This window comes from Mercenaria mercenaria, chromosome 12 (assembly GCF_021730395.1).
Source record: "Mercenaria mercenaria strain notata chromosome 12, MADL_Memer_1, whole genome shotgun sequence".
Lineage (NCBI taxonomy): Eukaryota > Metazoa > Mollusca > Bivalvia > Venerida > Veneridae > Mercenaria > Mercenaria mercenaria.
Genome location: NC_069372.1, coordinates 3,084,224 through 3,111,585, shown reverse-complemented (window position 1 = coordinate 3,111,585; position 27,362 = coordinate 3,084,224). Strand labels below are relative to the sequence as shown.

Sequence of the window (27,362 nt, the reverse complement as noted above, 5' to 3'; positions counted from 1 at the left end):
CGTCGTTCGTTTGAAGGTAGAGTTAGTCTGATATGTATTCGATAAGACAGATCAGTGTAACAGACTATATTTAGATAAAAACATCCTTTTGAGTTTGCATATATGTAGTATCTAACGCGTGGAAGAGTCTATATCTAGATAGATACGCAGTAAAAAGCTTTATGTCGCATAGTACTCGAAAGTAAAGTGAATATCACGAATGTTTGATGCAACGCACCGGTAAAGATTCCGCGAAATTTTAATTTTCCGAAAAAATCACAAAGTTAATAAATTGCATATTTAGAGATGCCTATGGCTTTGTCGACACAAACAGCATCAGAAGATGAACAATATGTCCTCATAGCAAAGATTGATAGCGCAAGAAATGTGTCGAACATTTTGAAAGCCATCCATTTCAAAGAGGTAAAATAGGCTAGGAGTAGGAAAGGAGATCTATCTAAGTCTGTATCTGTATATACGGCTGGACTCCCCTCACGGGTATAATAGCAGGGTTGCACGTCACAACCAGATAAAAGTTTGTTTAAAAGTAGTGAAAGGAAGGCTTTAAAAATGAAGATAGTGAGATGGAAGATAAAAGGGTATCAAGTCAACTCGTCCCCTAGTCAACTCGTCCCCCAGTCAACTCGTCCCCGATTTGGTCATTTCGTCCCCCAAAATTGGTCTTTTGTCCCCCTCATGATAAAATTTGGTCAACTTGTCCCCATTTTGGTCAACTCGTCCCCCTTTTGGTCAATTCGTAATATATTTTAATATTTTAGGCATTTTTGCTTTTTATGATATTTTTGACTTTGAAAACTTGTATTTAATTAAAATCATCGTGAGTTTTGAAGGAGTTATACTGAAAATAGTTAACTTTAAATAATTAGGTTTGATAAAATAATAAAAGAAATATACTTAAAATATAAAACAATTAACTGAAATAAAATTAAAAAAAAAATAAATACAATGCCCTTAGTATTAAAAATATAATATAATAGAAAATCTAACTTTTTAAAAATCATAGTAAGAAAGGAGAGAGCAATAAATCCTTACCCCTGGTCATAATAAAAGAAAGTTTTAATTACAGAGAACAGGAGAATTACAAAGCTAACTCCATTTTCATTCAATGTTCGACTATTTTTATTAGTCTTCTTCAGGAAGTAAACAAATATGATATGAAATAAACAACGTCATGAATATATGACGTCATAAAAGATGACGTTACGTTACAAACATTTTGGCGTAAAAATTACAATGTACAATAGACTACATAATGTTTACACAAATGTATATCTAAAGTACTGTTTAAAGTATATTATGACAAAAGTAAAATTAAAAGTGGTTATACTTAATACATAGTAAGATTATAGACATTATTTAAAAAGTTTTAATTAGAAATACAATAAAGAATAAATAAACAACTAATATCTGTCACATATGTTTTACTAAAAATAACCAACATGCTTTATATTCATTTTTGTCATTAAAATAATAAAAAAATACTTCAAAAGTAGGGAGACAGTGGTTTCTAAAAAATGTAGAATGAGCATATCCCTGCATACGAAATGTGTTAAAGGTTATTAATCACATTAAAAGGCGTTGATTGGGCTGATTGGAAGGTGTTAATGGCATTTAATTGCATGAGAAGTTGTTGATTGACCGAATGAAATGTGTCAAAATTTTCCCCTAGTAGAATTAAATGTGTTAATAGTTGACTGGAGTGAGGAAATTATTTGTTATAAAAAAGTTTAATAAAAAGTTTAATCTTATTCAAAAGTTTGAAAATAAGCAGCATCAAATACGGGCATTTAAACAGCAATCATGTTGTCCAATATAGCAGACTTACAAAAAAACAAAACAAACCCCCACCCCCCAGAAAATCCTTGTTAAATCGATCATTTTTAAAACAAAAAGTTCTTAAAACGAACGAAAACTTTTGTATATTTTTAGCATAAAATATACTTATTTGAAAGAAAAAAAACGACTTTATTTATCATACTTTGATTTTTTTTCTCAAAAATACGTTTTAAAAAGTGGGGGCCGAAAATGGGGGACGAAATCACCGAGGGGGACGAAATGACCAAATCGGGGACGAGTTGACTGGGGTACGAGTTGACTGTAAATAGATAAAAGTGTGAAAGTGTTAAGTTTCAGCGCTTTTGAACGTTTATTTTAAAGATGAAAAGAGCGCTATAAAAATCTGGTAAATAATGGTAAATAATAAAGTAAGATGAAATATATACAAAAATTACAAGTTAAAGGTGGTTAAAAACATCCGCTTTGTGAGTACAAGGGCAGTAAGAGAGGACCGAGGGGTCAAGACATCGTTTGAAGACCTCAAGATCACAACATAAGTTAATAGTCAAAACTAGTGTGAAAATGATTGTGTGATAACTTATGCCTTTCGCTGTCACATCATACAAATTTATTTTGCATATTTCTGTAAAGAATTTCCCAGTGGCTGTGAAATCCTGTCAGAACATTTTCTGGTGTGTGTACAATACATTATGATTACATCTCTGATAATGAATTTATGTTGGCATTAAACAAAGAGCTATAAAAATAAATAGATCAGCAACTTGAAAGCGGGTGAAACACAATATAGGGAGCATTTAGAATATCGCATTGTTATACATGGTTTTCAAAAATTTTCTAACCCTTTAGTGCAATTTAACATTTACACTTCATAACACTAAATATGAAGAAGTTCTGTGCCAAATTTTATTGATCTAGCTCAAATAGTTTTCAAGCAGTGGCAAAAAACACATCTAGAAAAAGTCATTTTTTAAGCGTTATGTTGTTGCACTTAGAATTTTCCATATTTTTCAAATAAAATAATGGTATGATATTATATATTTCTATGTAAATGTGTGTTATCAGCATAAAGACAATTTTTTAAGGATTATTTTGGTGTTTGATTTATCATGATCGGATGAAAATTGTTGAAGCTGTCGAGAAAAATGTGAAATGGGTATGATGTTATGCAATTTTTCACTGAAATTCTTTCCTTTTATTATAATGATTAATTGCAATGTTAACATTATTTTTTCTTTAATATTTTGGTCCAGAATCATTTCTCTGTTGTAATAGTACTTAAAGAAAAAAAATCAAAATCATGTATTTCTGAAATTTATTTGTATGAATTTTTAAAATTGAAAATCAGGTTTTTATGAAAATATGTAGAGTCCGTAACCAATTGTATTTTATAGATTTGTAAGATATTATGAGAGTCTTTATTGATTTTTTCTTATCAAATTTAACTGTTGACATTAAATTTTTATGCTATTTCCTTTATTGTTAACTACATTTTTGCTGTAGCACCACTAATATGGTTACGGACACTACAAAAACACTGTAGTGTCCGTAACCTGTCTTTCAATGGTGTAAATAAATATTTTTTAAAATTTTGTTTATAGCTATTCTTATGAAAGTAATAACTGATTTCACAAGTTAATTAATCAACTTTATTTTTCATCAACTTGTTGATGTTGCAACCACATTGGAAAACCCTTATTGCGGCATCTTTATATACAGCATCATTTTCTGTTGCTGCAACATGAAATTGAAAGATGTAATAGCAAACATTGAAGCGATGAGAGATAAAGGATCACTACTTTTTTTCAATTTGGAAGGTTCACTGATGACAAATTTAATAAAGTCTATTATCGCATAGTGCGGCAATTTTCCTTTGATCTTTGCAGCATGTTATACATAGTAACACACATTATTACTACAAAACTGTGCTGATATCTTACAAAACTGTTGCGATATATATCAACACGGAAATCACTATGGAGTTTCATAAGAAAAAAAGTGTTCCGATATATATCAGCACAGTAAAACTGTTCCGATATATATCGGAACACTTTTTCTCTATTGAGGTCCTATCAAGGGAGTATATTTTTTTCCTTTCAAAGAAAAGATTATTTTAGTTCCAATTTACAGTTCACAGAGAAAGAATTGTCACAAACACCTACATTTATAAAGTAAAAGAATAAATAAACTAGAATATTTCAAAAACTTGATAGTTATTGCCAAATTCAGAAATACATGAAATATATGAAATTCTGAGATTTCTCAAATGTTTCTTTTTCTTTGATTTTTTTTTACAAACAAAACAACAAGTTTTACAATATGTCTGGCCAATGAAATGCAAAGATTTAAAACCAATGCAGAAATTTGTTGGGTACTTTTATTTGGGGAACACATTTTCTAAAACAGAAGTTTTAGTGTTTCAGTCAGCGAGGCGCAGAAAGGGAATCAAAATAGTAAAAATAATAATAAACAAATTTAAATGAAAATAATATATAAATTTTAATGATAAACTATGCGATAAAACAGTTATAATATGTAATGCTCGTGTGTTACCAGGATATATCAGAGCTAGGGGTACATCTCGTTATTTTTCTCTTCACATATCTGTCTCGGCCTACCGGCCTCGACGATATGTGCAAAGAAAAATACCCTCGATGTACCCCTAGCTCTGATATATCCTGGTAACACACTCTCACACATACGATAACTATTACTTAACAATTTCACTACAAAAGGTAAATTTTGCCTATTTAATAATGCTACTTGAAACTGTAGTGTCCGTAACCAGAGCTGAAAAAATTAAAACTTGCATCTTTTTACAGAAAAATGAAAAATTATCATTTCAAAGTTTATTAATATTGAGAAAAAAACAAATATATGTATTTGTTGACAAATATTTTCAGATATAAAAATATAGATACAGTTCAAAAGTGCTAAAAATCATGTTTATCATCTAAATTGCACAGATTTATATTAAAAATGTAAAGATGTGATAATGATAATTAACCGTTATTCACTTAGACAAATTTCTTCAAGAGCTTCAAGAGATAATTCAAGTTCATGTAGCTTACAATAATGTTTCTTTTCAAAATGTTTCAGAGGGACAGTGTTATCTGGTTACGGACACTACAGAAATTAAAACAATGTAAAAAACATACAGTATTACTGAAATTTCTGTTTAAATTATTATACATCTTACAGTTCAAGTGAATAAATCTTTACAAGTATTTATGATTAAAAGTAATATCTAAAAACTTGCAAATGAAAGCAAAATCTCTTCAAGAAGTACTAAGTACAAAGCATGTGATGACAGGTACATGTATATTCATTTAGATGAGATTTTATATTTATGTGATGGGCATATAGTGTTGCTGCTCTATGTATGTACGTCCGTCAGTGCATTCAAAGTCTTGTGTGTCCAACTCCTCCCGCCATTAGATTGCTCTGCTTCAGACTTTCATAGATGAACAACCTTGATGTGTAGATAACCATAAAAGAAGGAATTTCTCAGTGACTATTTTAACCACAGTTATGATACTATGATATTTTTATATAGAAATATAGAATATATTTAGAAAAATCTTGTGTGTCCAACTCCTCCCACACTATTAGCCTGATTTGATTCAAACTTTTCACAGATGAAAAAGCTCAAGATGTGTATATTACAATAAAGCGACAATTTTTTTCTGTGACTATTTTACTTCAGTTATGGCCCTTTGATAATTTCTGTTTAATCATAAGGAATATAGAGAAACATTTTTATGTGTCCAACTCCTCCAACACTAGTAGCCTGATTTGTTTCAGACTTTCACAGATGAACAAGCTTGATGTTCAGATGACCGTAAAGGGAGAAATTCTTTCTGTGACTGTTTTTCTTTAGTTATGGCCCTTTTATAATTTTTGCTATATGGAATATAGTATGATAGCGGAAAATCCTGTCAACGATTCCCAAACTTTTAGCCTGATTTGCTTCAAACTTTAACAGATGAACAAGCTTTATGTGCAGATGAAGGGAAGGAATCTTCTCTGAGTATATTTTTACTGGCGGCAGTTATGATCATTTTTGCTTTCTAGAGAATGGGAAATGGCATGTGTATGTGTGCACCTGTGTCGTATGGTTATAATATCTAGTTTTATATTGCAATTTAATTGCTTTATAATAAAGTAGAAGTATGTCTGATTTCATTGTGCATTTGTGATTCAGATATAGAGTTTTGATCTGATGAGGCACCTGCAGTGCTGAAACTTAAAAGGCACAAAAATGCTGAATAGGTTAGAAGAGGTTAAATGGCAAGAAAGGCAGAAACTCAATCCAGGCCAATGTGAAAATTAAAAGAAAAATGAGAGAGAAAGAAAGAAGGATTGTAGAATGAGACAGCAACAAGAAGTAGAGAAGAGTAACTCAAAACTAGATTAGTTAAGAAAGCAGAACTAATATCAAAATCACATGATGAAGGAAAAAGAGTGGAAAGAAATTTATGTGTCCGCACACAAGATCTGTCATAGGAGATAAGAGACAATGTTGTTGCATTTATAGATGAATCTACTATGACTGATAATAGGGCTACATTTTCAACACCAAGACATCTGAAAATTTGAAAAGAAAAGTTACAAAAAGATTATAGATATGTGTACCTTCATTAGATAATTCATATTGCAGTGTCCATAACCATAAACTTAATTTCTTTTTTCTGGTTAGTGGCATTCTTGAGTAAAAAAAGTGTAAGTGTTAGTTGTGTGATATGAATACAAAGTATTGATAATAATGTATCACTTAGAGAACTTAATATTGCTTGTTAAGTTACAAGATTTCATGAAAACAGTTTTCAGATTTTGTTGTTCTGTTTTCTTTTTCATTGGTTTTAATTTGGCAAGTTGTATATTTTTGTTTGAAGAATATCAAATTTAAATACACTTTCCATTCAGATATCATTTTAACATTATACCAAATAATTCATGAGTGGATTTAATGTTTTTAACATAATCTAATGCAAAACCATTCTTGAGGCTTTTTTGTAGTGTCCGTAACCAATTACTGGTATCCATCAATGTTTAGGATTTTTTGAAAATTATTCACTTTCCCTTTTAATCTAAGTCATTTTGTTTCAACAAAGACAGAATTTGTGTTGATTTTTCATTAAGTTTTCATCATTAAAACTGAAATTGAAGATGTCAAATGATTTGAAATATACATGTTTTTAGCAACAAAGTAATATTCAACAATATGTTTCTTTTTTCAGTATCTATACCTTTCCCAGTCCTATTTTTGCCTTGCATTATGTATTTCAATGTGTTTGTCCTACAAAACAGTAAAAATAGTTCAAGTTTATCATAAATTTGAAGCTTTATTTTACAAAATGTACCACTTGTAGTGTCCGTAACCAGCAAAAATATGCATTTTATCAGCCTTTAAAAATTACATTTCCGATACAAGTACCAGCAAACCACTTAAGTTGCTTATACTTCAAGCACTCTACTATGTAGAAAAATACTTTTTTTGCCAAAATTAAGAACTTATTTTTTCACCTCCAAGTGCAACACTACTGTTCCCTATATTGTGTTTCACCCGAAGGCATATTGAGCAAATCTCGCCAACATCCCGTGATAACTGAATGAGATCTCGTTTACCGGAAGTAACGCTTTCTCCACACGCCATTTTGTAAGCGAAAGCAATTATTCATTGGTAAATTAATTATCACCGTATGACCACGCTTCTTATTATGGCAAGAAAGGTGTACATTGTGTCTTAAGACTATTTCACATTGAACTTGCGTTCTTTTAAAAGCTAACATGTATTTTAAATGTAGTTTTAAAGGTACAAATTGTAACTCCATGCTTGCCAATGTTTGTTTTTACTATGATAACGCGATTCACGCTCTGACACGAGATCACGCGAGACTACAGCCAGTTGCCATTCTGTGTATTTTATACTTCTATGCATTAAAGCATGAAATGGCAGTATTCGGCGAGTTATCTACCCAAATCATTTAACAGGTGTCGCTACAGGCGAATAGGTCCTATCATGCGGTATACTCTCGGCTTTTATCATAGTGTTAAAAAGTGATTAAATTATCTAAAACGACAGAGTCATAAAATTTATAAGTATCATCTATTTAGATCTTCTGTTTTTAACATGAAATTTATAGTCTCACTTCAAAATGCTGGCCAGTAATATACATGTATATAACTGAAATAGTTTCGTAGCATTTATTTTTAAGCGTGTCACATTTCTATTTAATTTGTTAGCAAAGCGGGGTTAGCTGTATGGATGCTTTGTTTCACATAGACTATGATTACTCTTGATATATTAAGTTTGCATAAAATTTCCTATCCACTGGCTGCAAACTGATTGTTATCATAATAATGTGCATGCCATGAGTCCTGTTAACTCTAGGGGGTTAAAGAATATGTCCTTGAAGCAGACTTAACACTTACTGCTCCCACGTGGGTGTTACATATTGGACAGTCTGATGTTAATGTAATGTGTATAATAAGGTTTCTTAATACTTTTAACACTGATTTGACATAATGTCTCACATTTGTTTTTTTTTATTATTTCCAAAGCTCTACAAATTTGTGGTCTGTATTAAAAATCCTCCCGAGTGTTTTTATAATATGTAAAGATTCATATTTTGACATTCTTGTGATATTTCTACTTTGTTTTCTATAGTTAAGAAACAAACGTGTCAGATTTTTGTTGATTAAAAACATTTCAACTAATTGTTTTGGTGTTATCTCAAGAGGCGTTGCTTTAGGCCCGACAAAAATTTGAGATTGAACCAATGACCGTTTTATTGGAAGTTTGTATTTCACTGTCGGCAAGTTGGTGTAAACTTGAATTGACTGAAAATTAAAGAGGCAACACCATAAAATCAAAATTAACACGAGATATGTTAATTTGTCGAGAGATCATTTATGCCTCATGGATGATATTTTAATAAAATATATGAGAAAACAGCTGTACTAATTAACTGGGCTAATGGAAAATTGAAGGGACATCTTATCACAAGGGCATATATTTTAACGTTTTACAGTAATTATTAATATAATTTTTATATTATTCAAGACCTCATTGTATTAAGCTGTGTATGCAGATCTTTCCGATGAAGTTGTAACTTTAGGAATATATACTGTCTATACTTATCCTTATTTAAAGAATATAGTCTGAATACTTGCAAAATGATAAAAGGATTTTCCAAGGAGGGCATTTAATACTGAAAAAATAGTTAAAAGCTAAATCAAGCATTTTTGCCACAATTAACAAGTATGACAATCGTACAGTCCATGAATTTACTGACACACAGAAAATGCACTTTAAAACAGTCCTTACAGCTAGTCTGTTATTTTTTAAAGCATAGAATATCAATAGATATGAATAAAGCTCTTCACTCAAAATTTTGCTCAAGTGATAAACAGCTGAACTTTGATGACATTGTCGGATACTTTCCAAATCTACTAATATTTTGAAGTGACAGCGACTGTATAACGATGCAAATAATGTATACAAACTTTTCTAGGACCTATTCGCATGTAGTGCCACCTATATGCGCACCTGTTTTATCAGGGGAATTAACTGACCGATATCGCCCATTGCCCCGCTGACTTTTTTTTAATGTATATTTAATGTTTTGTTTCTGCAGTTTAGTGGCATTTGCTGTCCACCACAGTGTCATGGGTAGAGATCCCCATGCACCTGCTCACAGATTTAATATCTCTTATTTTAAAGGCTGCGGCTTTAAGTGTCCTTCAAACATGGCTACAGGTCTGGTAATCAATATATGAATACTGAGAACGGTATTTACAAAGATTTTATCTTTAATAACGGAAGATGGTTTCAAAAGTTAAATTTACTCTCGTACTTTTCAGTTTTCTCGTTGTTTTAAATACAATGTAAGTGAGAGGAAACAGAAGTATTTATAATTTTTTAAGCTCTGGGAAAAATACAATCGCAAAATAATAAATAGCAGTTTGTATGCACTAATTGGAAGCTTTTATCAATTCTTGTTTTTCTCTGGACTGATGAATTGAAATAATGTTTTCTTTAGTAATAGTATTTAAACCATGCACAGTCACTGTAAATAATGGTGACTACCGGAAATCGCTGTTAAAAGTTCATATTCAGTATGCCTCAAACCCAAGTGAGAGCTAATTATAATAAAAAATATTCACAAAAAAAAAACTAAACGTAATAATGGCAACTTCATGACAACTAATCATAACTTTCACCACCAGTTATCTTATACAGGGGTAATACACTAAATACAGTACATAATAGCACATGTTTATAGATTACTGGACCAGTTAGCAGACCTCTAGCCACTTCCTATTTAAAATTTTATTAATTTAAACTCATTTGAAGTTACTGCATGAATATAAGTGTCTAATCTGCTGGAGAAAGTAAGTCTAACCAGTATTTTATGACTTATGTTTGGAATTTACATTGTCTTTGTTTTCCAAACAGTAAATGCAGATACGAATGATGGCAACTCAAAAATATCAGATCATAAAACAGGCCATTCCTTTTAGCCGAATGACTACTGCTAACAACGTACCAACCCCACTCTGACAAAATCTTTTAACACCATTAAATATAGTATCTAAAAGCAAATAAGGTTTGCTTATTGGTTATATTTGAAATGAGTTATTTTCGCTGAGAATTTCCAGTCGGTAAATATTAACAAAAGTTTTTTTCATATGTTAAGCAAAATAAGTCTGAAACAGGTCTGTCTGGCTAGACAGTCAGAGTCTTGTTCTTTAACTTGCTAGGTGTATAGCACTGAAGCTGTCTTACCTTGGGAGAAGCAGTACATGTGTACTTGCCTCTCTCAGAAATTTCCAATGCCATATGCCAGTATGTTGTAACTAACTTTGGTAAAATGAATTTACATGAAATGAATTGATCTTGTCTTTGATAGACAGCAACAGTGTTTGCCAGCCCAATGGGATTGAAGGTGACAGTAGAAGATGCCAAATGTATCCAAGCAAATGCATTCATACAAGAGGGAATCTTTCAGGAATACACAATTAAGGAAGAACAGCTCACATTTAAAATTAACCTTACAGTCCTTTTGGTATGTATAAAGCTAAGACGATAACTTCTTATTTATTTACATTACAAAACAAAAACATAAACAAGGAAGGGAGGTGTCTGCAGCTATCACATTTGATTTACCAGTACTTAAAGTTTCTCATGGACATCTAGTTACTAGATCATCATCTTTTAACCCTACTTGAAGAAGTCTTCAAATATGACTCTTCCATTTTGTTTCAGAAGGAAAAATTTTTGAGTTATCTATGGTACATCTTATACCTGCTTGTGCAGGTTGTTTTAACTTGATAATCCACCTAATTGTCCAGGTTATCTTCTCTTGATGTTTGGTCTAATTGTACATGTTATATTTACTTGATATTTTGCCTACTTGTCAAGGTTATCTTTATATGATATTCCACCTATTTGCCCAGGTTCTCTTCACTTGACAATTTGCCTACTTGTCAAGTTCATCTTAACTTGATGTTTTTAGTAATTATCCATGTTATCTTCACTTGACATTTTGCCTACATGTAAAGGTTATCTTAACTTGATGTTCTTAGTAATTATCCATGTTATCTTCACTTGACATTTTGCCTACATGTAAAGGTTATTGTAACTTGATGTTCTTAGTAATTATCCATGTTATCTTCACTTGACATTTTGCCTACTTGTCAAGGTTATCTTAACTTGATGTTCTTAGTAATTATCCATGTTATCTTCACTTGACATTTTGCCTACATATACTTGTCAAGGTTATCTTAATTTGATGTTCCTAGTAATTGTCCAGGTTATCTTAACTTGATATTCTGCCTATTTGTACAGGTCTTAACTTGGTATTCCACCTAGTTGTGTAGACTATCTTAGCATGATATTCTGTCTAATTTCCCAGGTTATCTTAACTTTATATTCAGTCTATTTGTCCAGGTTATCTTAACTTGGTATTCCATCTAATTCTCCAGGTTATCTTAACTTGATATTCAGTCTATTTGTCCAGGTTATCTTAACTTGGTATTCCATCTAATTCTCCAGGTTATCTTAACTTGGTATTCTGCCTAATTGTACAGGTTAGTTTGTCTTGGTATTCTGCCTAATTGTACAGGTTAGTTTGTCTTGATATTCTGCCTAATTGTACAGGTTAGTTTGTCTTGGTATTCTGCCTAATTGTACAGGTTAGTTTGTCTTGGTATTCTGCCTAATTGTACAGGTTAGTTTGTCTTGGTATTCTGCCTAATTGTACAGGTTAGTTTGTCTTGATATTCTGCCTAATTGTACAGGTTAGTTTGTCTTGATATTCTGCCTAGTTGCCCAGGTAATCTTACTTGATATAGGAGAGATCGTGTTTGTATACATATCCCTTGTAAATTCTATTTTTAGAACTGATAAGACAAATACCGGGTGGGCAGACGCCGAGCGTCCATGTTTTTTTGTAAACAGTGATGTTTTTCTAACGGCTTAAACTTTCTTAAAACACAAATGACATCAATATTTTTTTGATCAATGGAAAGGATATAAAACAAGCAATTTAATGCTTACTTTTAATTATCATTTCGAAATAAAATGAAATTATTTTGAACGCTTAACTTACAGTGCTTTTTCTAAAAGTTTGGAGCATCGCTACACCGCTACTAAAATCATATGTCATTTAAAATGGTAATTCATTTTAAAAAGATATTTAAATGAGAAAATATGAAAATCATAAGCATTTCAAAACTTTTTGAATTTTTAAAATCCATAAATGAGCGAAAGTTATTAAAATTTAAAAATTCCGATCCCATACACAAAAGGTGTAAAAACATTTGTTTTGCCAACCACCAGATAAACAGGTGTTAATGCGTGACGTCACGGCGATCTCTCCTATTGTAATACTTCAAGGTACAGTGACCTACTTTACTGAATGGGGATGTAAGCTTAAATGTAATTTTATTATAAGGTTACAGGCTGTTTTAAGTAATTATTTATCTAGTTTGGTCTTGGAACTTTTGATTTAGACCAGCCTCACCTACTTTATAAATTCATATAAGCAGTAATTCTTGTTAGATCTCTAGAAACAGCTGACTTCCTGGTTTTGCAGACATGCTGTTGTTGTTGTACTTGCAATGCATTGTGGGTTTTGTTTAGACTTTGTTTACATTGTTGTATATAGAAATGTCATTTAACTTTAAAGCAAATATGCTTCCTAGAAACTCACTTAAAAGGAAATTTGATGTTATAATCATTTAGATTATTCATTTTTCTTTCTTTTCATACTCATTTTATTTATGATCTTTAATGTTTTCATAGAAATATTGGCTTTTGTTTCCTTACAGTCTAAAGTTCACAGCTTCCACAACTCCACAGTTTTTAGTGTGAAGCTGGGTTCACATTTATTTGTGTGGATCCTCACATTTTTGTGTGTGCACTTCCACAACTATTTTTGTGAAGTCTGGGAGGTATAAATACCCCACTTTGCCTGTTTTCAGGGTTCACAATCTTAAATCTCTGGCCTTGAGCGGCTGTTATAGTCAGATAATTTTAAAGAAATATTTAAAGAAGTCTAGCAAATTTTATACAAAGATAGTCGTACTTGGTGTGTTTTTTTACCTGCTGTATTTTAATATTTTAACTTTTGATAAGCATTTTTAAACTCTTAGCTGAATAAAACTGCTATTTTTCATTAGATAAACTTTAAATTTTAACTGTTGCTCTGAGTTGTGTACTAGAAGCTTACTGACAGTTATCAAAATTATCAGAAGCTGGGCTTGATTATTATCTTTAATGAATAATAGACCTTATAAGTAAAAATACCATGTTATTACACTATTCTTGAGAGCTGTGAATTATTTACAGAATTATTGTGTGAGTTTTCTTTTAAATGATGATTGTTGCTGAACATGAACTGTTTGTGTTGAAATTCTTACTTCAATAAACTATAGTTTAACTGTCAAAGGAGTTGATAATTTCTGTAGTTAAGTGCAAGAAAACCGGCCAGCCTAATAGTACCTCCAGTTGTTTAACATACTTGTAGAAGAATTGTCTATATAAGTTTCCCAAAGGGCTTACACTTCAGCCATGGTGCAACACTTATAATCAGGCTACAACTATCTGCCAATTGCATCATACCAAGTCAGCATAATCATAGAAATAGATTCCATCAATTGAAGATTACATAGAAACTACATTGGCCATAGCGTAACAATATTCAGTCTATTTGTCCAGGTTATTATGCCCCCCTTTGAAAAAGGAGGGGTATATTGTTTTGCAGATGTCGGTCGGTCGGAATGTAGACCTATCCGTTTCCGGATGATAACTCAAGAACGCTTGGGCCTAGGATCATGAAAGTTGATAGGGAGGTTGGTCATCACCAGTAGATGACCCCTATTGATTTTGAGGTCAGTATGTCAAAGGTCAAGGTCACAGTGACCCTGAATAGTAAAACGGTTTCCGGATGATAACTCAAGAACACTTGGGCCTAGGATCATGAAAGTTGATAGGGAGGTTGGTCATTACCAGCAGATGACCCCTATTGATTTTGAGGTCAGTATGTTAAAGGTCAAGGTCACAGTGACCCTGAACAGTAAAACAGTTTCCGGATGATAACTCAAGAATGCTTAGGCCTAGGATTACGAAAGTTGATAGGGAGGTTGGTCATGACCAGCAGGTGACCCCTATTGATTTTGAGGTCAGTATGTCAAAGGTCAAGGTCACAGTGACCAGGAACAGTAAAATGGTTTCCAGGCAATAACTCAAGAACGCTTGGGCCTAGTGTCAGGAAAATTGATAGTTAGGTTGGCCATGACCAGCAGATGACCCCTATTGATTTTGAGGTCAGTATGTTAAAGGTCAAGGTCACAGTGACCCTGAACAGTAAAACAGTTTCCGGATGATAACTCAAGAACGCTTAGGCCTAGGATCACGAAAGTTGATAGGGAGGTTGGTCATGACCAGCAGGTGACCCCTATTGATTTTGAGGTCATTAGGTCAAAGGTCAAGGTCACATTGGCCAGGAACAGTTAAATGGTTTCTGATCTTCTTGTCCAAAACCATAGGGCCTAGGGCTTTGATATTTGGTATGTAGCAAAATCTAGTGGTCCTCTACCAAGATTGTTCAGATTATTTCCCTGGGGTCAAATATGGCCCCACCCCTAGGGTCACATGGTTTATATAGCCTTATATAGGAAAAAAATTTGAAAAACCTCTTGTCCAAAACCACAGGGCCTAGGGCTTTGATATTTTGTATATGACATCATCTAGTGATCCTCTACTAAGATTATTCAAATTATTCCCCAAGGGTCAAATATGGCTCCGCCCTGTGGGTCACATGGTTTACATATACCTATTTACAGTGTGCATATAATTTCTGTTCCTTGTGCAATTACTAAATGCATCAAGGGGGGAATTTCGTGTTCGACGAGCTCTTGTTTTAACTTGGTATTCCATCTAATTCTCCAGGTTATCTTAACTTGGTATTCCGCCAAATTGTACAGGTTAGTTTGTCTTGATATTCTGCCTAGTTGCCCAGGTAATCTTAACTTGATATTCAGTCTAGTTGCCCAGGTAATCTTAACTTGATATTCAGTCTATTTGTCCAGGTAATCTTAACTTGATGCTCCACTTATTTGTCCAGGTTATTTTAACTTTATACTCTTTCTAATTTTCCAGGTTATCATTTCCATAGTGTGTTATTCAAAATGATCTTTTTTTAGTAAGGTGTATAAATATAACATGAAAATTTGATTTTTCTCATAAGATGTAAAAGTAAATATTTCTTCATAGAACATGTAGAATATAGAAGTAAATATTTAATTTAAGGTGTATTAAGGCAGTGAGTAATAACTTGTTACCTGCAGTGTTTACTTACTTGAGTGATATTTCTATCATAGCCTATTACATATAGGAATGTTTGACTATATTTGGAAGTGGACCAGTTGCAGGCTCTGCTACCAGTTTAAAGATGTGCTATGGTGGTTATGGGTGTCCTTTATTGCTTATGTAAGTTTTTTTTTTTTATTGAAGTATTGTGAGTTTTACATTTTAAGTTAATAAATACAATTACATGCTACTAATACTACAGAATTGCACAAAAGCCAAGCAGTTGTTGAGTATCTGGGTTTGTCACATTTATAATATGTTTCTGCCAGATGCTATTAAATCACTTTCTGCCTCTGAACACAATTAGTACTTCACCTTGAATTCTTTTTACGCTTCCTTTTATTTGCTTGATTTTATTATTTACCCTTAGCCTGCTAAATTTCTAAAATGGACTGCTCCATCATTCAGTTTGGGCCATACCACTGGGTCATTTAAAGGAGTGTTCACTGAAAATTTACTGACCGAATAGTGAAAAGTGCAGACTGATGTGCAGGCTGATCCTGGTCTGCACTGGTTGCAAAGGCACAATCACTTGCCCCCAGCAGACTAAGGGTTAAGCGGCCAGTTATATCTAAAATTTTATTATTAAGTGACCCATGAGTGGCATGTAAAATTTGCTGGTTTTATGAAGGATTTATGTAAGTTTGCCTTAGATAATTTTGCATAAACAAGATAATATTTTACTAAGCACTTTGGAGTTTTTTTACCATTTCTCTAATAATAGAACTGTATATTTCAGTCTAGAGGAGGATGGTGTTCTCACAGATTGTAGCATTAAAACATTAGAACCAGACGAAGTTCTCGACTTCAACTTCTCCAGTACAAATGTCATCAATAAAATCATTATGAAGGTATTGCTTTTTCTTTATCATTGGTTGAATATGGAAAGAATTGTTTTTTTGAAAACAAGTCCCTACAAATATTTTGATATACATTTATATTTTTTTGGCATTTCAAGAGCAGATGTAAATTTTTTAACTTAAACAATGATCAATGTTTGGAAAGACACTGATGTTAACAAATGCATCATGTATAAAGTAAAACGGGGCTAAGAGGTATGCGAGTCGCATCTCATGTTCCATACTTCTCAGAGAAGTTAGACTGTGTCATTTACTAAACAGTACACTGTGTCAGCTGCAACATTGTTAATTTTGTTACTTGTTAAACTGTAGACTGTGTCAGCTCCTAAATACAGTAAAACTTGCTTTAGCGGTCACCTCTGTTAAGCAATCTGTTTTAAGCAGCCAGTGTCTCATTTCCCAAAATGGTCATTCATTTTATAAACCTGAATTAAGCAGCCGCATACTGTAAGCAGCCACCTTTTCCCACTCCCTTGGCTGGCTGCTGTAATTTTGTAAAATCTAGTTATTGACAAAATTTGTTCTTTATAATATTCTCCTTGAAAAAAAATTGTTCATATAGACTTATATAGGGCAGAACTAAAATCTTCTTGTCCATAACCTACAGCATTCAAATTTGGACCACCTGTATAGTTTTGAGTGGCAAAATGAACCTTGACATGAATTGACCTTGATCTTGACCTAGTGACCTACTTTCACATTTCTGTAGCTACAGCCTTCAAATTTGGACCACATGCATAGGTTTGTGTACTGAAAAAAATTGACCTAGTGACCTACTTTTACATTTTTGAAGGTACAGTCTTCAAATTTGGACCACATGCATAGTTTTGTGTACCGAAATGAACTTTGATCTTGAGATTGACCTAGTGACCTTATTTCACATTTCTGAAGCTACAAGTTGCAAATTTGGACCGCATGCATAGTTTTGTGTTCAGAATTGAAATTTGACATTGATTTTTATCTTGTACCTACTTTCACATTTCTCAAGCTACAGCTTTCAAATTTGAAGCACATGTATGGACCACATGTACGGTGTTGTGTACCGAAATTAAATTTGACCTTGAGCTAGTCTTGAAATTTGGAACATTCAAAAATGGCTCAATGGTGGGCCCCAAGATCACTCTGTGGTCTCTTGTTTTATAGTATATCAGTAATAAAGCAGCTCAAGTTCTGTAGTAGATTAGTTGATTGAGATGAACAGTACAGTTGTATACTAAGTTTGTTCTGTTAATAGGTGCAATATGTAGACATTCATAATTGTTTTACCTCCAATAAGATTCTAGAATTTCCATTGGTGGAAGGGTGGTCACATGACTCCCAAAAGTGTCACATGACTTGCAATAATTCTGTGGAAGGTCTGCAAATTTCCACGTTAGGTTAGATTAAAAATGAGTGGTTGATAAAACAGGACTGTTGTCAGTTACCCTTGGCAAAAGTACGTGGAGCAGTGTGATAAATATGTGGACTTTGCTGATGGCTTACCAACTTTAAAAATGATCCAACATATTTCCAGGGAGGATTGCTAATGAACCTAACTCCTAATTAATAAGAAATATATTATTATAATTGCTGTTAGCATGCATGGAAATGATAATCATTGCTGTAATTTTTCAGTCTGAATGTATATGTAAGTAGTTGTTGCCATGGTTACAATAATCAATTTTCAGTCTGAATGTCTGAAGGAAGCATTCAGTGAACTAGATATGACCAGTGATGTTCTCGAATTCCTCATGTCACCTGATGCTCCGCACTTCAGACTCTCAACATTTGGAAATGCTGGTAGCACATTCGTAAGTATATGTATCAGAATTTCTGCACTGGTTTAATGAGATACTTTGTAATTTTTCTGTGAAAGATATTGATGACACAGTATATGAAATTGCAAATATGTATGCCAGGTCAGAAATATAGACAATCTAAACATTTGATTAATTTTAAAACATCAAGGACAACTCAGAAAGGAAATTTATAGGTTTGTTTTCCTGTGCCAAAGGTGGAGGGATATTGTTGTAGAGTTGTCCTTCCAGCTATTGGTCTGTACATATGCATGTGTTCATATGAAGACTTCTTGTTGTAGGATCACTGTGGCTGAATGTTTAAAGTCACTATTAGTGTTTATTTAGGACCTGTGTGGCTGTGAGTTTAAAGTCACTTTTGCTGTTCATGTGAGGTCGCTTCAACCAATCTTTGAAACAAACGATTTCCTTTATTACAGTCTGACTTTCCGAAAGATTCAGACATGATGGAATCATTTCAGTGTGCACAGACACAGACTAATAGGTATGTATCATTGTAACTTCTGCACTGTCATCACCTCAGCTTGTCGTGTCGGCAAACGCTGAAAATATCTGATGATTCTTTGCTTTCCGACAAATTCTCTCTTACTGTGCTGAACAAGACAGTACAGTAATGTAGTTCTGTTGGAATGTCCCAAATATTATTATTATTATTATTATACCAGATTTGTTGAGCGCCCTTTTCATATGTAATATACGTTCAAAGGCGCTTTACAATTAAACATGTGACACATCGCAGATATGTAGGAAAATAACAAAACATGACATATGCAATCACAAAACTGAAACTGAACAATTTGATTAAACGCCTTTTTTATAAATGATATTTTCAATGGCGTTGTACATAATAATAAAAAATAACAACAATATCATAAATGAACAATGATAATATTTACAGCCTTATTGTAACAAACAGCCGTGACCGCACCCCTTCCCTTGAGGTCGTTTTACCCCTATTGCCAAAACCAGAGCTTTAAACATCTGGTACGCCCAGACGGGCTGCATATAATGGTTCAACCTCCCGGTAAATAGTGCCATCATGTACTGTTTTAGATAGAAATACCACACATTTCAAGTGAAACTCAAGTTTTGCAAAAAAACACACACATATAACGTCATAACCCTTAAAATGTGACATGATGAAATAAAAGATGGATTGTCAATTTAGTTAATTACATGATGAATTGTACAGTTAAGAGACCTTCGTCAAGGACGAATGACTTGCTGTAGTTCTGTATTAAAAAAATAACAATGGCATATTTATTATGAGTAGGAACAGTCACAGTTGGTATCTATGTGTTGTAGAAAATTTTGAAAAGGTGTGTTTTGAGAGCTCTTTTGAATGAATTAAGTGATGAATCTTTTCTGAGATTGTCAGGGAGAGAGTTCCATAGTTTTGCGGTCGGCAACCCTGAAACTTCTATCCCCGTAGGTAACCAGTCGACTTTTTGTGGCACAAGGGTTGTTGCTGCATTTGCTGACCTCAGATTTCTAGTTGGCACGTACACCTCCAGTAAGTCTCTCATATACAAACCCGGGGACTGTCCATGCAAGGCCTTGAATGTTTGAATGAGAATTTTGTATTTGATTCAAACTTGTATTTGAAGCCAATGAAGATCTTTAAGGATTTGGTGTTATATGTTCAAAACGGGTTGTTCTCGTAATAAGACGTGCAGCTGGTGTTTTGGACATTTTGGGAGTTTGCTCGTTGTTGATTTTGGCACGCCGTACAAAAGAGCATTGCAGTAATCTAATCGTGAGGTCACAAGCGAGTTTATCAGGGTTTTTTGTGGCTTCAGATTGTCAAATATGGGCGAATATGACCAACGTTTCGTATTTGGCCGTAGCATGTTTCGAGTCACAGAATTAACATGAAAGGTCCATGTGCATGTTCGAATCAAGCGTAGCACCAAGGTTTCGAACAGTTTTTGATGGTCTTATGCTCGATTACGCCAACTTTCAGTTCTAGATTTTCAACATGTTTAGAGTGTTTTTGACTCGAAAAAAGAATTACTTCAGTTTTGTCTGCATTCAATTTTAACAGTTTGAATTCATCCATGAGATGATTTCTTTAGGCATTGTTCAACTCGTGTGATTGTGGCTGCCTTTGATGCTTGTCAACTGGTTTAAACGATAGATAGAGTTGGGAGTCATCTGCATAAAAGTGTGGTTTAGACCGTGGTTTCTACAGATGGACCCGACCGGCTTTGTGTACATCGTGTAGAATTTTGGGCCTAGAACAGATCCCTTTAGGAACACTGAATTTCATAAGGACTGGTTCAGAGAGTTTGCCATCGATGCATACTGTTTGGTAGCGTCTGTTAGATATGATGCCACCCACTGAAGGGGTTTAATTTGGCAAATCCAAAATTAAATTTGAGTCTGTGAAGAAGGGTGTTATGGTCAATGGTGTCGAATGCAGCCGACAGGTCCAACATCACAAGTACTGTGACGTCACCTTTGTCAAGGATTCGAGAATGTCGTTCTGAACTTTAACAATGCGGTTTCAGTTGAATGAAATTTTCTGTATGCTGACTGGTTTATTTCATGTAATTGATTGTTCGTCAAATTTCCTCAATTCTTTTGTTTACCACTTTTTCAAGGATTTTTGAGAGGAATGGCAGATTTGAAACAGGCCTGAATTCTTGAGTGTGTTTTGGTCAAGACTTGGCTTTTTTAACAATGGTCTTATTCGTGATGTTTTAAATGATTCTGGACGATTGCACTTTCTAGAGAGATGTTAACAATTTTCGTCAATATTGGGAGAAGTTCGTTTATACAAGATTTCAAGAGCCATTAGGAAGAGGGTCAAATTCACATGACTTATTAGCTGACTTTTGAACAAGGTTTTTCACCTCCTCCTCTGGGTTTCCGGACTGAAACTAGTCAAACGCGCGTATCACATTGTGATATGCGTCCGTCTTCTGGAGTAAATGATTCATTCTGATCCTGGGGTGCAATATTAGTTCTGATTTTTTCTATTTATCTATGAAGAAATCGCTGAACTCCTGTGCTATAGTTCTGGGTTCTTGCCTGATGGAAGTGCCGCTTCACTTGGACCGTTCAATAAATGTTTCGTTATTTTGAACAAGCTTTTTTGGTCTCGTTCACTTGATTCTATTTCTCTGAGTAATAATCATTCTTGCCTTTTTTAACATTTTGTTAACGATTGCGCATTGGTTCCTATACATTAAGTGGTAAACGGCGAGTCCTGAAGTCTGCCATTTTCGTTCTAGTTTACGTTTCAAATGTTTGGCGTCGTGGAGCTCCTCCGAGAACCAAGGACAAGATGGTCTTAATGTGATGGTTTTTGAACACAAAGGCGCATGATTGTCAATTAAAGCTGAAAGTTCACTGTTGTATAATGAGACGAGAGTTTCTGCATCTGAAGTACTCTGTGACAAATTCAAAAGATCGGATGATAGAATATCAGCTTTGAAAGTATCAATGTCAATCGAACGGACTTTCCTGTATGTCACAGTTCTCTTTACCGGAGGGGGTTTCGCGGCAAGTGCATTAAACATTACCGCGAAATGGTCCTTGGCTATTTTTCCAGAGCTGTCTGATAACCCAGGATCAGTCACTACTACTGCCGATACTGTTTTATCTATGTCTCTGGTGATGACCACGTCTAGGGTATGACCGTGGACGTGGGTGGGCCCTTTCACATGTTGATACATGCCACAAGATTGCAACACACTGTTAAATCTGATGGTGTCACGATCAGAAGGAATGTCTAAATGAAAATTCAGATCGCCAGTTATGATGATATTCTTGTCAACTGCGGCGTATTTTGATAAGAAATCTGGCCACTCGGTATCCAGAAAATCATTTGTATTCAGACCATTTTTCTTTGATGGAGGAGGTCTGTAAATAACGGCCATGAGCAATGTGTAGTTGTTGATACTAACATTACACTCAATATGTTCAAATGTTGAAAAGTATAAGTAAATATCAAAGAATTTTGTCAAACTTGTGAAGAATATTTGCACCATGTTTTTGTTTCACATTCTGCTTACCTTTTACATCTCACTTTGTTCAAGATGAGCTACTGTAAAATCATTTTATTTCGTGGGCATGAAATTTCGTGGTTTTGGTCAAAACGGCAATTTCGTGGGGAAATGAATTTGTGGATTTCAACCTTTGAACAAAAAATGTATGGGATTTTTACTTGTTCGTTGGGATTAAATTTCGTGGATTGACTCAACCACGAAATCCAAGAAAATTAGTCCCCCACGAATATTAATGATTTCACAGTATTAGTGTAGGTGGATGGTCCATCGTCCTGCGTCCTTCTTCAACATTTTTACCTAAACATCTCTAAAACTGCTAGTCAGGATTACACCAAACTTGGTCAGTACCATCCTAGCATTGACCTTTATCAAGTGTCTTCAAATGGTTTACCTTGGCTCCTTTTAGGGGCCGCCAAAACTAAAATAAGAACAGGGGCCTCTGTGGCTGAATGGTTGAGGTCGCTGACTTCAAATCACTTGGCCCTTATCGATGTGGGTTCGAGCGTCGCTCAGGGTGTTGAATTCTTCATGTGAGGAAGTCATTCAGCTGGCATACGGAAGGCCGGTGGTTCTACCCAGGTGCCCACTCATGATGAAATAATGCACGGAGGGGCATCTGGGGTCTTCCTCCACCATCAAAGCTGGAAAGTTGCCATATGACCTATAAATGTGTCGGTGTGACGTGAAACCCAACAAAATGAATAATAAAAAAAAGAACAACTTTTAAACGATTTCTTCTCATGAACACTGGATAGATCTTCATCAGACTTGGTCTGTAGCATCTATTCTAAATAAACAAACAACTCTGCTAGTTCGCATTTCACAATAAACTCACCTTATTGTAAATCTTTCTGAAGCGATAAAAAGTGTACAGTATCTTCTTTTATCATGATTACTTTAGAAATATTTATTTATAAAATGAGCCGTGCCATGGGAAAACCAACATAGTGGCTTTGCGACCAGCATGGATCCAGACCAGCCTGCGCATCCGCGCAGTCTGGTCAGGCTCCATGCTGTTCGCTTTTAAAGCCTATTGGAATTGGAGAAACTGTTAGCGAACAGCATGGATCCTGACCAGACTGCGCGGATGCGCAGGCTGGTCTGGATCCATGCTGGTCGCAAACCCACTATGTTGGTTTTGTCATGGCACGGCTCAAATAATTTTACAGTTTTGAAGATAAATGTATGTAACAGTTATAGCCCTTGTCCATCCTCTGTCATCGGAAACCCATTATTCACAATTTACATATGCATCTTTTTCTGTGAAAATTCAAGTTAGAATTACACTTAAGCCGGTGTTAGGGAATGTGAGGGATCTTACACATTTCATTTCATGAACAGAATCAAATTGAATCTGTTGTTATTGTTGCTTCTTACTTCCAAAGGATGTTTTTACAGATAACATTACTCTGTAGAGTAACTGAGCATACCACATTACATGCCTAGCTGTCTTAACCCTTACCCTGCTAAATTTCTATAATGAACTTGTCCATCTTTCAATTTGGACAGTACTGTTAACTGTTAAAAGGTGGAAGCTTACCAAAAAGATACTGATTGAAAAGGGAACAGTGCAGATCATGATCAGACTGCACAGATGTGCAGGCTGACCATAATCTACACTGGTCACAAAGGCAGAATCGGTCATGTCCAGCAGAATAAGGGTTAAATAGGTAGATGTAAAGTATCGTCATATTTATTTATTCATGAAATATGTTTTTTCAGATATAAAGTCTCACTGTTAAAGCCGTCAGTGAAAGCGTTAGCGTTGTCGTCAAGGGTATCAATACGTACAGATAATCGTGGGTTCCTCTCACTGCAATACATGATTAAGAATGAAGATGGACAGGTTTGCTTTGTTGAATATTATGTAAGTATTTCATGAAATAAGTTTAATTTCAATTTTCAATTTAATATTTTATTTGGCATAAACATATGAATGTTCATCGCTAATACAGTGGGGTACAACACAATACAACACAATGCTCCTGAAGGGAGGCATATAGTAATCACATTGTCTCTTAGTGCTTCGGTTCTAAATATTCCATCTCTCTGCTTTAACTTTTAAAAGGAGTGCAATGTAGATTGAGGAAATAGTTATTTGGCAATGTGTCAACAATAGAATTAGTTAAACACTAAAATGGTTTAGTGCAGCATATACTTTTGTCATCAAAGCATAAAAACTGCAAAACTTTTATACATATTTTTATTTTCACTACACTGCATCAGAAGTTTTATTCAAAGTTTTCATTCAGTATATTTGAAAATCGGAAATCTTTCTCTTTTTACAATTGTAAGTTTGTCAATCATTTACACAGAATAGATAGTTTTTGTTTTGAAGTAAAGGACCACTGTAGAGTATGAGTAATCTTATATTATTTAATCTAATACATGTATTGTTAAAAAACTTCTTAGAGACCAATAAAACAAGACAGGTACTTGTGGAAGAATATTTATATGTCTTATTTAACCCTTAGCCTGCTGGCAGTAAGTGATTCTGCCTTTGCGACCAGTGCAGACCAAGATCAGCCTGCACATCCATGCAGACTGATCATGGTCTGCACTGTTCTGTATTCAGCAAGTAGATTTTCAGTGAACACCCATTTGAACATAATAAATGGTATATCCCAAATTCAAAGATGGACCAGTCCATTTTAGAAATTTAGCAGGATAAGGGTTAAAAGGATCATCTTGTATTAGCATAATTATATTACTTAAGAAGTAGTAATTCCGTTTTACTTAGTGACAGTATGATATTTTGTTTAATGTCTATAATTATAGAAGCTAATTTTTTGTCACCACTCGTAATCAATATGGGCAACTCCTCTAGAACTGTGGGAGTATAGTAGAATATAGAGAAACACTCCAGTTCCAGAAGCTTTCCTTGGTCATCACAGTTGACAGGACATTTTCCTTCTACTTAATGAAATTCTGACTCCAAGGTTATTAACCTTTTAACCTTTAGACTACTAAAGTTCGAAAATGGACTGGTCCATCACTCAATTTGGGCAGTACCATTTATTATTCAAGGTGGTGTTTAATCAAAATTTGCAAACTGAATAGCCAACAGTGCAGACCATGATTAGCCGGACATTATGATCATTGTGATGATACATTTGTATTACAGTGTGCACCTGATGAAGATGTTGATGAGCCGGAACATTGAAGATCTACGACTATAATTGGAGAGCAGGTGCTTGTTGTTTGTCAATACAGAAACAGACTATAGAACTTCCCCATTGTAGCTTATAAATACAGAAACAAACTGTAGAACTTTTCCCTCGATTGTACTGTTGTATTTTTCACAGAGTTGTATGAACAGTATGTTTTGTATGGAACAAGTCAAGAACTACCTCACTAACGAAAACTTCTATTCAAGGATATAAAAACCAAAAAATGTGTTGTTACTGTATTAGAATACAGTACAAATGCGAGTCTTTCATAAATCTTATGAAGATTTGCTCAGTAAAAGAGATCAAAGTCACTGTGTGTCTGATAGCATATACTAAGAGTTTGACTATGAAGAATGTTCTGGTATAAAATTGACTGATTCATTTTCTTCATATTGAAAAGGGATATAAGTAGGGTAATACAGACTTGACTACAATGGTTGTCTGTCTGGATGCATTTTCAGTTGGAATGGTGTCTTGGTTGTTGATAAGCAGAGAATTTCTATGAGGATCGTTGAAACTGCACTTAGGAAAGCTGCGAGTCATTAGACATGTGTTGTCAAAGAGCTTGTCAATGACTAATTTGATGTTGAGTAACAGAAATTGGAAAAAGAAAAATGGAAGTATAAAACCATTTTTTTAGTTCACATGTCACAAGTGACAAAGTGAGCTTTTGTGATCATGCAGCGTCTGTCGTCCGTTGTCCGAGCGGACGTCCGTCCGTAAACTTTGGCTTGTGACCACTCTAGAGGTCACATTTTTCATGGGATCTTTATCAAAGTTGGTCAGAATGTTTATCTTGATGACATCTAGGTCAAGTTTGAAACTGGGTCACGTGCGGCCCAAAACTAGGTCAGTAGGTCTAAAAATAGAAAAACCTTGTGACCTCTCTAGAGGCCATACTTTTCAATGGATCTTCATGAAAATTGGTCAGAATGTTCATCTTGATGATATCTAGGTCAAGTTCAAAACAGGGTCACCTGCCATCAAAAACTAGGTCAGTAGGTCAAATAATAAAAAACCTTGTGACCTCTCTAGAGGCCATATTTTTCATGGGATCTGTATGAAAGTTGGTCAGAATGTTTATCTTGATGATATCTAGGTCAAGTTCGAAACTGGGTCAACTGTGGTCAAAAACTAGGTCAGTAGCTCTAAAAATAGAAAAACCTTGTGACATCTCTAGAGGTCATACTTTTGAATGGATCTTCATGAAAATTGGTCAGAATGTTCACCTTGATGATATCTAGTTCAAGTTTAAAACTGGCTCACGTGCCATCAATAACTAGGTCAGTAGGTCAAATAATAAAAAAAACTTTGTGACCTCTCTAGAGGCCATATTTTTCATGAGATCTGTATGAAAGTTGGTCAGAATGTTCACTTTGATGATATCTAGGTCAAGTTTGAAACTGGGTCACCTGCCATCAAAAACTAGGTCAGTAGGTCTAAAAATGGAAAAACCTTATGACCTCTCTACAGGCCATATTTTTCAATGGATCTTCATGAAAATTGGTCAGAATTGTTATCTTGATGATATCTAGGTCAAGTTTAAAACTGGGTCACATGAGCTCAAAAGGTGTCAGTAGGTCAAATAATAGAAAAAACGACGTCATACTCAGTTCAAAAGTGGGTCATGTGGGGACAGGTGAGCGATTCAGGACCATAATGGTCCTCTTGTTATTTTTAATGGTGTGGTGTTCCCATCTTGCAGCATTTTTTTAATTGTTGATGGTCATATGTGCCTGAAATGAAATGATGATGTTTTTATTGTTAAAGATGTTATTATAAGAAAAATAAAGAAATAAAAAGTTTCATGAATTTTTGAGAAAATTAAATCAGAATAAGCTGAATCAGAA

The 27,362-nt window shown here is 34.2% G+C and overlaps 1 protein-coding gene across 2 annotated transcripts; it reads left to right on the top strand.

Moving 5' to 3' along the window:
* Positions 1-201: 201 nt before the first annotated feature.
* LOC123534584 (cell cycle checkpoint protein RAD1-like) lies at positions 202-27,362 on the top strand. 2 transcript variants are annotated; one of them, XM_053518989.1, is made up of 8 exons: positions 205-402; positions 10,710-10,865; positions 15,699-15,793; positions 16,413-16,524; positions 18,201-18,323; positions 18,749-18,813; positions 24,065-24,209; positions 25,467-27,362. In XM_053518989.1, exons 1-8 carry the CDS (start codon positions 286-288, stop codon positions 25,503-25,505), a joined length of 852 nt encoding a protein of 283 aa, XP_053374964.1. In that variant the 5' UTR covers positions 205-285; the 3' UTR covers positions 25,506-27,362. The 2 variants fall into 2 exon arrangements, with proteins under 2 accessions (XP_053374965.1, XP_053374964.1); XM_053518990.1 differs by lacking the exon at positions 10,710-10,865 and having other exon boundaries at positions 202-402.